At 35.6% G+C, this 15,796-nt stretch overlaps 1 protein-coding gene across 3 annotated transcripts in view; it reads left to right on the top strand.

Moving 5' to 3' along the window:
• Nucleotides 1–15,796, top strand: part of FAM135A (family with sequence similarity 135 member A) — a 154,524-nt gene that overhangs the window by 120,960 nt on the left and 17,768 nt on the right. For all 3 annotated transcript variants that reach the window (XM_074398106.1, XM_074398108.1, XM_074398107.1), the window contains 4 exons: nucleotides 1,154–1,245; nucleotides 1,760–1,857; nucleotides 4,233–4,384; nucleotides 6,143–6,253. In XM_074398106.1, the coding sequence (XP_074254207.1) occupies nucleotides 1,154–1,245; nucleotides 1,760–1,857; nucleotides 4,233–4,384; nucleotides 6,143–6,253 (453 nt within the window). The remainder of the gene's footprint in view (nucleotides 1–1,153; nucleotides 1,246–1,759; nucleotides 1,858–4,232; nucleotides 4,385–6,142; nucleotides 6,254–15,796) is intronic.

Below are 15,796 nucleotides of genomic sequence, written 5' to 3'. Positions count from 1 at the left end.
GAAGAAATGCTTTAGGATCTTGATACCATTTGTTTAATATTTCCATTGAAAGCTCTGCTCTTGTTTGCAGCTGATTTGAGCGCAATGGTTTTGACACCCATTGAATAGAAAATTTTTTCAACTTTAATTTTTCAGTCAAAATTCTGTAAGCTGAAACAGTTGAGATGTCTAAGATGTCAACTGTTGTTTGTGCTGTTAATTGTCAGTCCTCTTTAATTAGAGCGTGAATAAAATGAAGTTTTTCCTCACAAATTGATGTGGGTGGTCTACTGCTGTATGCTTCATCTTCAACATTGTTTTTTCCCTTTTTAAAACAACAAGTTTTAAAACAAGTTATCCATTTGTAAACTGGTGATTTCTTTGGGGCATTTCCCAATAAACTTTTTGTAAAGCCTCAGTTATTTCACCATTCTTTCACTGAAGCGTCACCGTAAGTTTGGTGTTTGTTCTTCAATTTTAGCAGAATTCATGTTGTTTGATAAGCGTTCTTTTCAAACTGATGTCTTATCCTTTTTAGTGCCTCAAACTAGATTCTGTTCAGACATGTTATAACAAATTTGTGTGTGTTTATTTTGTTATAAAAATTTTTTGAAACACATAGTTTTTATTATGATGCATTTTCCATGAACTTTTTGAAGAACCCTTGTGTTTTATATCTGTATTGTAGATATATGTGTAGGTACTTTTGAGTTAATAAGTATTAAAATAAACTATTTTAGATATTTAAATGGATTTTTATTTTTCTCATTCTGTTCAGTATTACCAAAGGAAAGGCAACAGATTAAATCTAAAATGCATTCACAGTTTGCTGTATGATTACCTAGAATGGTGATGCTAAGGCACCATTTATAGCTACTGTAGCCAGCAGTCACCAAAGTGATGTGCTAACAGTTTGATAAAGACATTGTTAGGTAGAAAAGTGAAAGCATCATTATGACCAAAACCAGCTAAGAAACAAACTGTTGAATGACATTGCCTGGCTAATAGAAATCAGCATTGACATAAAAATAGAGAACTCTGTTTCATAGTACATTGTCTAGTCACAAATGGCATAGGCCATAAGCTTGTCTCTAAAAACTGCAAAAATATATGATGGTGTACGTTGTACCTTTTACTTTATCTCATCCTTTAAACATCATTTTTCATTTTTTAGGAAACAGTGCAGATCTCCGATTAGTAAAAACTTACATTGAACTTGGACTTCCTGGGGGAAGAATTGATTTTCTTATGTCTGAGAGAAATCAGGTACAATGTGACAGTGTTTTCAGTGAAAACAAACATTTTTGTACCAGTTTCTACCTAAATTTTGGCCTACTACAAAATGACTGTAGTAGTAGAAATAATTTTTATGATTTCTATGTAATTTAATATAAATATATATCCAAAGGAAATATATTTGATTTAACTTTTGATTTATGATCTCTTCACATATGAAACAGTTCTAGAATTTCACATTTTTATGGAAATATTTCCTTAATTAAGCTATTGTAAATGTCTTATGTTTCATACTGGTAGTGAGCTAAACAAACAACTAAATAATGCAAGTATTTTAAGAACACTGAACCTTTTTTCCCCCGAGAAATTTGCTCTGTTTGTTCATTTTACTATAACAAGTATTGCACTCACTACCTTCTCTAAAAAACTTTGGACTTAACCATATTTTCAATATCTAAATTAAAAATAATGTTTATATTGTTAGTTTTTTATGTGATTATACATATTCCTAAATATAATGTATGTGCTTTGCTTTTTTTTTTAGAATGATACTTTTGCTGATTTTGATAGCATGACTGATCGTCTTTTGGATGAGATAATACAGTATATTCAGATATATAGTCTAACAGTCTCAAAAATAAGGTATCTAATATTATACAATTTATTTTTATATTTTTTTGAATTATAGAAAAGTTAAGCGAATTTGTGGTAGCATTGTCCTATTCTGAAATATAGGATACTGCTACTCAAATTAATTTACAATGAAAAAGAGTAAAGATTTTAGGGAAAGATCATAGTATATGATTTCATTTATAAGATAGTTCCAAAAAAGGTTATCTATAGAGAAAGAAAGTAGATTATTATTTGCTTAGAGCTGGAGAAGATGGTGGGGATAATTAAAGGATGTAGGATTTCTTTCTGAGGTGGAAAAAAGGTTTCTAAAACTGATTGTAGTGAGAGTTATAACTCTGTGAATATATTTTGAATCATTGAATTATACACTTTAAATGGAGGAAGTATATGCTTGGAGTTACGTATATGTATATGAAGCAACAAAAGTACTTTCAAGTACTTTCAAAGTTTGTATAATTTTTTTTTTGAGACAGGATCTTGCTCAGTCACCCAGGCTGGAGAGCAGTGGCGCCATCTTGGCTCACTGCAGTCTCAACCCCCTGGGCTCAGCCAGTCCTCCCAACTCAGCTCCCCAAGTAGCTGGAGCCACAGGTGTGCACCACCATGCCCAGCTAATTTTTGTAGAGATGGGGGTTTTGCCATGTTACCCAGGCTGGTCTCAAACTCCTGAGCTCCAAGTGATCCTCCCACTTTGGCCTCCCAAAGTGCTGGGATTACAGACATATGCCATCGTGCCCAGCCAGGTTTTATGACAACTGTATACTTTTGAGAGTCAGTTTTCAACAAGCAGTAGATGATGATTACACCAATATGAGTTTTTATTACTTAATTAGATCTTGTTAATAGATGTAGGAGAGAAGAGTCTTTGTTTCCAAAAAGGTGGAATAAACTGACTACATTCATATCCCAGCTAAGTTAGAGGAAGAAGCTGGTTCAGCATACTGTAAGCTTTTGGAAAGTTTGTTTCCAACTTGAAGTATAGGGAATAAGAAGAGAGGTAAGCAGTTTTGACCTAAAGTCATTTTTAAAAACAGAATTCTGTTAAAATATGGGAGAATGTGCAGATGTATTGATGGGAAGAAGACATTATTTTCTTGTTGTAATTATTCATTTGTGGTTCTTAAAATCTTGTTTAGCTTTTATTGGTTCATTATTTTATGATGAGAAAAATAATACGTTATTTCAATCTATTCCTCCTCAAAAATATTGTCTTTCAGGTTAGATTGTCAGTTATAATCAGTTTTTTTAAGTGTAATCTGGTTGATTGTAGACTATTAACTACCATCAGAATTCCCACCCCCACTACTTTAGGAAGTTCAGTTTGGGAGGGAAGTTTGTCCTGAGCTTCTCGCAAGATATATCTGTAAGCTAGACAGTTTTCAAGCTCTCTTCTTTCACTGCTAATTGTCCCCAAGGAATCTTATACCATCTATTATAAAATAACGGTAAGTAAACAGGTTCTTTTGATTTAAACCAGGGGCCCCCAAACCCTGGGCCACAGACTGGTGCCTGTCCAGTGCCTCTTAGGAACCGCACAGCAGGAGGTGAGTGGCACTGGGGCGGGTGAGGTAGCATTACCACCTGAGCTCCACCTCCTGTCAGATCAGTGGTGAGCATTAGATTTGTGAACCCTATTATAAACTGCACATGTGAGGGATCTAGGCTGTGTGTTCCTTATGAGACACTAATGTTTGAAGTGGAATAGTTTAACCCCAAAAGCGTCCCACAACTCCCTGTTCATGGAAGAATTGTCTTTCATGAAACCGGTCCCTGGTACCTAAAAGGTTTGGGCCTACTGATTTAAACCGTTTCATAATTAAAGTGAAGTGCTAGCTACATAAATATTATTCTTTTTGCATAATTGAAGATTTATCGTAGGAAAATTCACATATTTTACCTATGTCTTGAAAATATTGTTAGTCAAAAACTGTCCATCTTTGAAGTATAGACCAGAGAATAAGAGAAACAGATGTATAATTTCTCCAAGTTGTCCTTCATAAATACAGTTTCATCATTTTGTTTGAAATGATGAGTTAATAAGTAAATAATTTCTGTATATGCCCAAGAAGGCAAATGTGTAATCTAATCATATTATCTTTATATGTGTATATTTCTAAGCAGTTACAAACTAAGAGTAAAAATTTTCAGATTAATATCTTGTTTCTATAAACACTTAAATTCTATAATAATGAGGAACTTCTATACATTCTCACATTTTTCCCTTCAAAATGTGGTATATCATTTCAAAGTATCACTATACTTTTAAAATACTAGAAATTTTCAAATTCTCAATATTTCACATCCATTTTGTAGCGTATCAGCTTTGATTTTTGTTTCTAAAACTAGTGCTGTGGGAAAAATGACTTTTGTTTTTCTTCTTAAAGCTTTATTGGACATTCGTTGGGCAATTTAATCATTCGTTCAGTGCTTACAAGGCCAAGATTTAAATATTACCTCAACAAACTTCATACCTTTCTATCTCTTTCTGGACCTCACCTTGGTACACTCTACAATAGCAGTGCTCTTGTTAATACAGGTAAAAAGTTTTATTGTTCTGCATTAAAAATGTGAAATAGGGAGAAAAATGTGAACTACGTATTTTCTGGTGTTTATTTTAGAGCCAATTTGTCACATACTGGGAATTTCATGAAACAAAATATATAGCTGACTTTTCTTATATTGAGATGGTATTTGTTAAAAGTCACAAGAGCATATTTTTCATTAAATTCTAAATATTTTTGGTAAAGTTTTATCTTATAAACAAACTATTTTGTACTCCATTACTTGAACAGATAACAAACACCTACATTTAATGTATTACAAACTGACAACATTTTATATAGAATATTAACTCTAATTTTGGTTCAAAAACAGTGAAGAGATATTATAAGAATATAATTTTTAAGAAGGTGATTCAAAATTTCTAAACAAGTAAAATGAAAGTTAAGACCCGAATTTTAATTAATATTTATATTCTCGTCAGAAATATTTGGTACTTGATTTGCTCTCTTTTTTGCGGGGGAACAGAGTCTCACTCTCACCAGACTGGAGTTCTCAGCTTACCACAACCTCCCAACTCCGTGGTTCAAGCGATTCTCCTGCCTCAGCCTCCTTAGTAGCTGGGATTACAGGCGCACGACACCACACCCAGCCAATTTTTGTATTTTTACTAGAGACGGGGTTTCACCATGTTGGCCAGGATGGTCTTGATCTTCTGACCTCATGAGCCCCTGCACTTGGCCTTGATATTCCTTTCGTTTGGCTTGGTTTTTCCCTTAGATTTTTATAAAAATGGTTTATAAGTTAGTCAGTTGATCCCCATTGTGAGAATAAATTATATTTAACTCTGTCTCTTTTCATGGATCCTTGAAAATCTTATTTCTATTTCCTTTACCACTTCCTTTTATTGACAAACCATACCTTGTTTTCTGTATCCCATTTCAAGTTGGTCACTTAAAAATACAGTCAGTTCTAGACTTTTACAGTTTGAAAAAGAGGGAATGAGAAAAATGAAGTCCTTAAATAATGTAGAATAGAATCCAACATGAAAAGAATATGGTACTTTGAACTGCATTCTTCACTAAACTTTTTCCCAGATGTGTTTCCAGCTATCAGATTTAACTAATTAAAGGATTGTTTTCCCACTCTTTTATTCCTCTGCTTCCCTGTCTAATATTAGAAGCAATGAAAATGGAAAGGAATATTTCATAGTCTTGAAAACCAGCTCGAGTGATTGAGATTTTGCTTAATTTTCTTAAGAGGAAGATGCATTTAAATATGGGTTACTGATAATATAAAAAATATAATTAATAGAAAACATGATACTCAGCTGTCACTAGAAAACATTAAACAATTTTTCTTTCTAAGACATGATCCATTTGCAATTAGTCTATTACATCACAAACTAATTATCTACAGACTGATCATTCTACACAGGCATTTGACCTACTGTATTTGAAGTTTTTCTTCATCTGCTTCTTTATCATTTGAACAAATATATCTAAAGGTATAATTTTTCTGATTTGTTCTTCATATGCTATTATCTGTTTCATTACTGAATGAAATAGAAATAGCAAGCCGTTCATCAATCACCATTAATTCATAGTTAACGTAAGCATGCATGTGTATAAATGTTATCATAACATGGAAATATTTTCCAAATATATTTTTGATTAGCCAACAAAAATGCTGATTTAGGCAATGTCATCTTTTGAAGTGAAATATATATTAATAATCTTGGCATATGTTTCTGTATATGTCATTTCATACTTCTATATTATATATGACTCTCTAGGTCTCTGGTTTATGCAGAAATGGAAAAAATCAGGTTCGCTTTTGCAACTGACATGTCGAGATCACTCAGACCCTCGCCAAACTTTTTTATATAAGCTTAGTAACAAAGCAGGTAAGTGTATGATAACAGTTTGGAAAATATGCATGTGAAAACTTTTTTTTAAAATAAGCATTTAGCAAATAAATTATCAACGTGTCTTTCTAGTGATTAAGATAAAGTGTCAGTCTACTGTAATTTCTTAATAATGAAATGGCAAAAATCAGAACTGAAACTAAGCAGTTGAAAGACATTTCTTTAGTCTTTTTCACATGACTGTTATTTCTCTTTTGTGAGCTACACAGCTACTTTAAATTGCCCTAGGAATTTTCAGCATTTGTAAGTCAGTGCCAGTTATGTTAGTCCCTATTTTTAAACCAGGTTTCTGCATGTTCTATTCCCACCCTGTTCTAGCTGACTCCCACCCTAATCCTCACCCCTTTTTATAAACTACCACATTTTTCTACCTTCATATTCATATTATATTATATTATATTATATTATATTATATTACATGGCTAGCAAACATTTCTCGAAGTGTCAGAAAATAAACTGTTAATGATTAGTCTTTCTACAGTTCTCAGTACTGGATGAATCTTACTATTTATTTCTTACTAACTAGTTATTAAATATATTCCTCATCTTGCATATATATTCCGGATTTTTACAACCTAAAGTTGTCAACTGCTACTTTGCCATTTTTACTCTCTATAAATAACCTTACTTCTGACCTTATAATCTCCCTTGATTCATCCTCACACATCTTCCCAACATATTTTTTCCAGTGTCCTTTGAAATCTTTGAGGGAAACAGACTGCCTTTATCTTTAATTTCTTCAAAGAATGTTATCTCCACTTACCTCTGGAAGTGGAGATATAACTGAAACAGATTTTTTCCCCCTACCATACTCCATGTCTTCATTCCCCCTGGCTATAGACAGGAGTTTGGCAACCTTTTTTTTTTTAAAGGGCCAGATAGTAAATATTTTGGCTTTGCAAGCCATACAATCTCTTTTCAACTACTTAACAATAACCATTGTAGTATGAAAGCAGCCACAGAAAATACTGAAACAAATGAGCATGACTGTGTTTCAAACAAACTTTATTTATTAAAAACTAAAAACAGCAGTAGCCAAATCTCGTAGGCCATTATCTTGCTAATACCTGCTATAGAAGCCTAGTTTCTCCTTTACTAAGTCCCACCTGAAGTAAAGAAAATAGTACTCTGTTGCAGTCATTGCTCCTCCATTGTCTTATAAAAACACTTTATTTGAGGCTTGTACCATCCAAGCTGTGCTACCATCTATTCTTCTTTAATATAATGACCTCCTGGTTATCCCAGAAGGATAAAAGACATTGACAAATGTTGTAACATGAATATGTTTGGGAAAAGATTCTCCCCTTGTATCTTAACATACTTAGTCCTGGAGTCATTTTTGGTAATTTGAAGAGTCAACCCTTTAGATAATTCATTATGCATCAGAGTGCCTTTCTCAACTCCAGCATCCCTCCATTCCACTCCATGTTGAACTCATACCCATGGCTACACTGTACTCCTGAAATTTCAGCCAGTGTACCATTCTGTTACTGTGATGTCTTATTCCTTCTTTTTCTCTCACTCTCTTCTCATCTGCTTTTTAGACTCATTGTGATTCTTACTATATTTTCTTAAGTCCACTCTGTCCTTCATGGTTTTACTCCCTTCCTGACTCAAGTCTCAGACTCCGTGGATTACTATTGTCATTCATGTATTACTTTTGTCATTCGCGTACTAATCTTTGTTTTTCTATCTTCATCATCTTGCAAATCTATATTACCGTTTTTATACCTAGCCTTTGAGCTCTTCCAGAAAAGATCACACAGACACACAGATTCGGCAGCACTATAGATTCATGGGGTCCCTATCTAGTTATCTCTACTTGGCTTCCTATCTATTTATTCCCTTAAGACACTCTCCCAAAAATTTTCCCCTTTCCTCAAACTTCTGATTTTTACAGTCACTTTCACCACTTCCCCCTTTTCTTCACTTTTCTTGTTCCTGTCCGCACCACTCCACTGAAGCTTGCCAAATCAGTGATCTCTTTTCTTTTCTTTTCTTTGAACATTAAGAAATTTAAGACTACTGAAAATTCCTTCCTGAAATACTTTCCTTTCTCCATTTTTGTAGCATCCACCTCTCCTGGTTTTCTTCCATCTTGGCTTTTTTCTGCTTCCTATGTGGGCTCCTTTTCTTTCCTTGCCCCTTTTTGTTCTTGTGTTTTAGCCACTGTCTTCTGCTCTTCTCACTCTGTACATTCTTCTTGGACAGCATGATTCCATATCCATCTTTACCATTGGTAGCTGTCAAATATTAATATATATCTCTAGCTTGTCCTCTGTGTTGTGCTCTAGACTTCTACACCTAGAGGCCTACTGATCATCTTCATGTAGATGTCTCATGGGTGCTTCAGATCTGGTGTTTTCGGACAGTTCATCTGTCCACTCTGATTTCTTCTCTGGATTCCACATCTACAGGAATGGCACCACCATCTGCCTAGTGAGAAACTTAGAAACTGTTTTTGACTCTGCTTTCTAATTTACATCCCGTATCTACAGAATTACCAAGTTTTAAAACACTTAGCCTTCTTAGTGGCTGATGGATGCTTCTTTTCTTCTTCTTTGCCACTGCCTTAGTCCAGCCTTCATCATTTTTACTTAGATTATTGTTCAAACTGGTTACCTTGCCACCTGTATACCCGCTTCTTCCTAATCTCACTTTCTCATTAGATGAAATGATCATGCAGTGAGGCCATAGATTATATTCAGCATCTAATATCAAACCATATTGGTCCCATTTGAAAATCTTTTATGATGCTTTTTGGTGTTCACAGTAAGGTTTAGATTCTGTGGACAAGAACATCAAGCCTTCTATAATCTGGTCTCTGATTCTCTGTTTTGTTTTTATCCTGTTCACAAACACAGACACACACACACACACACACACACACACGCACGCACGCACACACTCACCCTTTGCTGTGGTCATGCTATTCACGGTTTTTTATTGTTTGCATTATCTTGTGTTTTTTGTATCACCCATTCCTCCTCATGTGTTTACCCATCTTTTCAGAACTAATTCACACACATACACACACACACAGCCTTTGCTGTGGTCGTGCTATTCACAGTTTTTTATTCTTTGGAGTCTCTCATGTTTTTTGTATCACCCATTCCTCCTCATGTGTTTACTCATCTTTTCAGAACTAATTCTGTTTATCTTCTAAAATTAAACTCTAATGCGACCTGCTATCAAAAGCTTTTCTTGATGCCCTGATTTAATGTTCCTCTACTCTCAGAGTACTCCCTATATACCTGTGGGGTTTTTTGAGACAGGGTCTCACTCTGTCATCCAGGCTGGAGTGCAGTGGCACGATCATAGCTCACTTCAGCCTTGAACCCTTGGGCTCAAGCAGTTCTCCCACTTCAGCCTCCTAAGTAGCTATTCCATATATACTTTTATGTCTCAAATATGTCTCCAGGACTGATTTCATTAATGAATTTCAATCCTCATTTGCCTGCCAGACATTTCAATTTACATTTCAAAATAAATATGTCTAAAACTGAACATACTGTCTGTCTTCTTTGCCCACTTCTCCTGTTGTCCTTTTTTTCTCTCAGTTACTTCTTTGAGATATCTTAAGGTCATCTTTGACTGACCTCACTTCTTTGCCTCCTATGTCTCAAAATTTTTAATATTATCTCGGAACTTCCATAGCATTATATATCAACCTTTTACCATATTCATTATAGTATATCTCATGTCAGTTATTTTTTTGTCTTAATTTCCTTAAGTAGGATCTGTCATGACAACTCATTCCCATTTCCCACATACACATTCAGTATGTACGTTAGCTCTTCTAGGGTACTTCCATTGAATTAACAAATGAATCAATGATATTTTTAATAATATTTTCAGTATTCAAAACAGTTCAAATATTGTATAATAAGGTGTAATTATAACCTATATATTCAGCAACCAGTGGTTCCAAGTCTGAAGTTACCTGCTTTTGTGAACTTCAACTCTGGCCATTTAAATCTACATCTGTTTTTTTTTTCCTCATTCCTGTCACCCCTGTCTTCCATTCTACTCTTGAAATATTTGATGTTAGTAGACTTAGTTATTGAAAATAGCACCTCTTTTGAGTCCTGTTTAGCTTTTTCAGGATTCTACCTTGAATGCTGTTCATAATATGAGAAAGAGATTTGAGAACGATTATTGCATGTATTGTCTAGTACTAGAATCAGTGAACGGAAAATTATAGATTGGGTTTTATAATTTTGTTTGTAATGATACAAAGCATCAATGGTAAGTTACAATATACAGAAATATATACTTGAATGACAAAATTATAAGCTATTTCTACAAACTCAAATATGGCATATGCTTCTCATGTGGGAAAAACAACATTAAACTAGAACTATTGTGTGTAGCCGTCATACTGCTGCTGCCAACAGGTTAGAAAATGTGTGAAAGGCAAAGCTGAACATAAATGTTTCTGAACATAAAAGCCTGTGTCTTTATACATCATTATACAAAGTAAAATTTAATTAGAGATAGTAATAGCAATGTAAGAATATCTAAACTGTGAAGAAAATATTACTAAATTTTTACAATATAGATTCTATAGTCCATGGCCTTCCACATTTCCACAGATATGTGGGTTATTAAGTTTATAATTATTAACAGAAGTGAGTAGATCTTTTGTAGCTAAGTTGTTCTTAATAATTAGTTCAGTTTTTTATTTTAAATTATTGTTTGCCTTATAATACATGATCTCATTATATCTCAAATTTATATATATATTTAAAATTGTTAAGAAATCAATTCTGACATCACACATAGGTATTAATTATAGTTCAAACACTGACTAGACTACCTAACTTAAATAAACTCCAGTGTCCTTATTGGTAAAATGAGAATAATAGTATCGCAAAAGATTATTAAAATAATTAAATGAGGTAATATGTGTATGGTGATTCTTTAGAGTTCAAAACTTAATAAATGTTAAATGGTTAAAAAAATGAAGAAGTGACTTAAGTAAAATAATACTAGTATCATAGGCTGGGTGCAGTAGCTCACATCTGTAATCCCAGCACTTTGGGAGGCTAAGGCAGGTGAATTGCTTGGGCTTAGGAGTTTAAGACCAGCCTTGGCAACATGATGAAACCCTAGCTCTACAGAAAATACAAAAATTAGCCAGGCGTGTTGATGTGCACCTGTAATCCCAGCTACTCCAGAGGCTGAGGCACAAGAATTGCTTGAACCAGGGATGTGGAGGCTGCAGTGAGCCGAGGTCATGCCACTGTACTCCACCATGGGGGATAGAACCAGACTTTGTCTCAAAAAATAAAAGCAAACAAAAAATGTCCGCTAGTGCTGGGCATGGTGGCTCATGCCTCTAATCCCAGAACTTTGGGAAACTGAAGCATGTAGATCAACTAAGGTCAGGCGTTGAAGACCAGCCTGACCAACATGGTGAAACCCTGTCTCTACTAAAAATACAAAAATTAGCCAGGTGTGTTGGTGGCCGCCTGTAATCCCAGCTACTAGGGAGACTGAGGCAGGAGAATCACGTGAACCCAGGAAACAGAGGATGCAGTGAGCTGAGATTGTGCCATTGCACTCCAACCTGGGCAACAAGAGCGAAACTCTGTCTCAGAAAAAACAAAAAGCATAACTAATATTACGGATTACAGAAATTGACTTTTTACGTAATATATATCTATTTTAGGAAATTTTTTAAAATTGCATTTTAGGTTTCAGAGTACATGTGAAGAACATGCAAGATTGTTGCATAGGTACACACATGGCAATGTAATTTGCTGCCTTCCTACCCATCACCTATATCTGGCATTTCTTCCCATGCTCTCTCTCCCCAACTCCCTACTCCCCGCTGTCCCTCCCCTATTTCCCCCCAACAGACCCCAGTATGTGATGTTCCCCTCCCTGTGTTCATGTGTTCTCATTGTTCAACACCCGCCTCTGAGTAAGAACATGCGGTGTTTGATTTTCTGTTCTTGTGTCAGTTTGCTGAGAATGATAGTTTCCAGGTTCATCCATGTCCCTACAAAGGACACGAATTCATTGCTTTTGATGGCTGCATAATATTCCATGGTGTATATGTGCCACATTTTCCCTATCCAGTCTATCATCAATGGGCATTTGGGTTGATTCCAGGTCTTTGCTATTGTAAACAGTGCTGCAATGAACATTCATGTGCATGTGTCCTTATAGTAGAACGATTTATAATCCTTTGGATATATACCCAGTAATGGGATTGCTGGGTCAAATGGAATTTCTATTTCTAGCTCCTTGAGGAATCGCCACACTGTCTTCCACAGTGGTTGAACTAATTTACACTCCCACCAACAGTGTACAAGTGTTCCTATTTCTCCACATGCTCTCCAGCATCTGTTGTCTCCAGATTCTTTAATGATCGCCATTCTAACTGGTGTGAGATGGTATCTCAATGTAGTTTTGATTTGCATTTTTCTAATGACCAGTGATGATAAGCATTTTTTCATATGTTTGTTGGCCTCATGTATGTCTTCTTTTGTAAAGTGTCTGTTCATGTCCCTCACCCACTTTTGAATGGGTTTGTTTTTTTCTTGTAAATCTGTTTTAGTTCTTTCTAGATTCTGGATATTAGCCCTTTGTCAGATAGGTAGATTGCAAAAATTTTTTCCCTTTCTGTTGGTTGCACTCTAATGATTGTTTCTTTTGCTGTGCAGAAGCTGTGGAGTTTGATTAGGTCCCATTTGTCTATTTTGGCTTGTGTTGCCAATGCTTTTGGTGTTTTGGCCATGAAGTCCTTGCCTACGCCTATGTCCTGAACAAGTTTTGCCTAGATTTTCTTCTAGGGTTTTTATGGTGTTAGGTCTTATGTTTAAGTCTTTAATTCATCTGGAGTTCATTTTATTTATTTATTTATTTATTTATTTATTTATTTATTTTATTGCATTTTAGGTTTTGGGGTACATGTGATGAACATGCAAGATTGTTGCATAGGTACACACTTGGCAGTGTGGTTTGCTGCCTTCCGTCCCCTCACCTGTATCTGTCATTTCTCCCCATGCTATCTCTTCCCACCTCCCCACCCCCCCGCCCCTCCCCCATTTCCCCCCAACGGACCCCAGTGTGTAGTGCTCCCCTCCCTGTGTCCATGTGTTCTCATTGTTCAACACCCACCTATGAGTGAGAATATACGGTGTTTGATTTTCTGCTCTTGTGTCAGTTTGCTGAGAATGATGGTTTCCAGGTTCATCCATGTCCCTACAAAGGACGTGAACTCATCGTTTTTGATGGCTGCGTAATATTCCATGGTGTATATTTACCACATTTTAGTGTTAAGATGTGAGGAAGGGGTCCAGTTTCTGCTTTCTGCACGTGGCTAGCCAGTCTTCCCAACACCATTTATTGAACAGGGACTCCTTTCCCTATTGCTTGTTTTTGTCAGGTTTGTCAAAGATCAGATGGTTGTAGATATGTTGTGTTGCCTCCAAGGCCTCTGTTCTATTCCATTGGTCTGTATCTCTGTTTTGGTACTGGTACCATGCTGTTTTGATTACTGTAGCCTTGTAGTATAATTTGAAGTCCTGTAGTGTGGTGCCTCCCACTTTGTTCTTTTTGCTTAGAATTCACTTGGCTATGCGGGCTATCTTTTGGTTCCATATGAAGTTTAAGGTGTTTTTTTTTCCAGTTTTGTGAAGAAGGTCATTGGTAGCTTGATGGGGGTAGCATTGAATCTGTAAATTACTTTGGGCAGTATGGCCATTTTCACGATATTGATTCTTCCTAACCATGAACATGAAATGTTTCTCCATCTGTTTGTGTCCTCTCTTGTTTCCTTGAGCAGTGGTTTGTAGTTCTCCGTGAAGAGGTCCTTTAGGTTCCTTGTTAGTTGTATTCCTAGGTATTTTATTCTCTTTGTAGCAATTGTGAATGGCAGTTCATTCTTGATTTGGCTCTCTTTAAGTCTGTTATTGGTGTATAGGAATGCTTGTGTTTTTTGCACATTGATTTTGTGTCCTGAGACTTTGCTGAAGTTGCTTATCAGTTTGAGAAGACTTTGGGCTGAGACGATGGGGTCTTCTAGATAGACAATCATGTCTTCTGCAAATAGAGACAGTTTGACTTCCTCCTTTCCTATCTGAATGCCCTTTATTTCTTTTTCTTGCCTGATTGCTCTGGCTAGAACTTCCAATACTATATTGAATAGGAGTGGTGAGAGAGGGCATCCTTGTCTAGTGCCAGATTTGAAAGGGAATGCTTCCAGGTTTTGCCATTCAGTATAATATTGGCTGTTGGTTTGTCATAAATAGTTTTATCATTTTGAAATACATTCTGTCAATACCTAGTTTATTGAGGGTTTTTAGCATAAAGGCTGTTGAATTTTGTTAAAGGTCTTCTCTGCATCAGTTGAGATAATCATGTGGTTTTTGTCTTTGGTTCTGTTTATGTGGTGAATTACGTTTATAGACTTGCATATGTTGAACCAGCCTTGCATCCCCAGGATGAAGCCTAATTGATCATGGTGGATAAGCTTTTTGATGTACTGTTGCAATCAGTTTGCCAGTATTTTATTGAAGATTTTTGCATCTATGTTCATCATGGATATTAGTCTGAAGTTTTCTTTTCTTCTTGAGTCTCTGCTGGGTTTTGGTATCAGGATGATGTTGGTCTCATAAAATGATTTGGGAAGGATTCCCTCTTTTTGGATTATTTGGAATAGTTTCAGAAGGAATGGTACCAGCTCTTCTTTGTATGTCTGGTAGAATTTGGCTGTGAACCCATCTGGACCTGGACGTTTTTTGGTGGGTAGGCTCTTAATTGCTGCCTCAACTTCAGACCTTGTTATGGTCTATTCAGGGATTTGACTTCTTCCTGGTTTAGACTTGGGAGGATGCAAGTGTCCAGGAATTTATCCATTTCTTCCAGGTTTACTAGTTTATGTGTGTAGAGTTGTTTGTAATAATCTGATGATGGTTTGTATTTCTGTGGAATCTGTGGTGATATCCCCTTTATCATTTTTTATTGCATCTATTTGATTCTTCTCTCTCTTTTTTTTTTTTTTTTTTTTAATAGCTATGGCTCGTGGTCTGTTTTGTTGATCTTTTCGAAAAACCAGGTCCTGGATTTATTGATTTTTTTTGAAGGTTTTTTTGTGTCTCTATCTCCTTCAGTTCTGCTCTGATCTTAGTTATTTCTTGTCTTCTGCTAGCTTTTGAGTTTTTTTGATCTTGCTCCTCTAGCTCTTTCAATTTTGACGATAGGGTGTTGATTTTAGATCTCGCCTTGCTTCTCATGTGGGCATTTATTGCTGTATATTTTCCTCTAGACACTGCTTTAAATGTGTCCCAGAGATTCTGGTATGTTGTGTCATTGTTCTGGTTGGTTTCGAAGAACATATTTATTTCTGCCTTCATTTCATCATTTATCCAGTCAACATTCAAGAGCCAGTTGTTCAGTTTCCAAGAAGCTGTGCGGTAGTGAGTTAGTTTCTCAATTCTGAGTTCTAACTTGATTGCACTGTGGTCTGAGAGAATGTTTGTTATGATTTCCATTCTTTTGCATTTGCTG

The sequence above is a fragment of the Saimiri boliviensis genome, chromosome 4 (genome assembly GCF_048565385.1).
Source record: "Saimiri boliviensis isolate mSaiBol1 chromosome 4, mSaiBol1.pri, whole genome shotgun sequence".
NCBI lineage: Eukaryota > Metazoa > Chordata > Mammalia > Primates > Cebidae > Saimiri > Saimiri boliviensis.
This window is presented reverse-complemented; position numbering and strand designations above follow the sequence as displayed.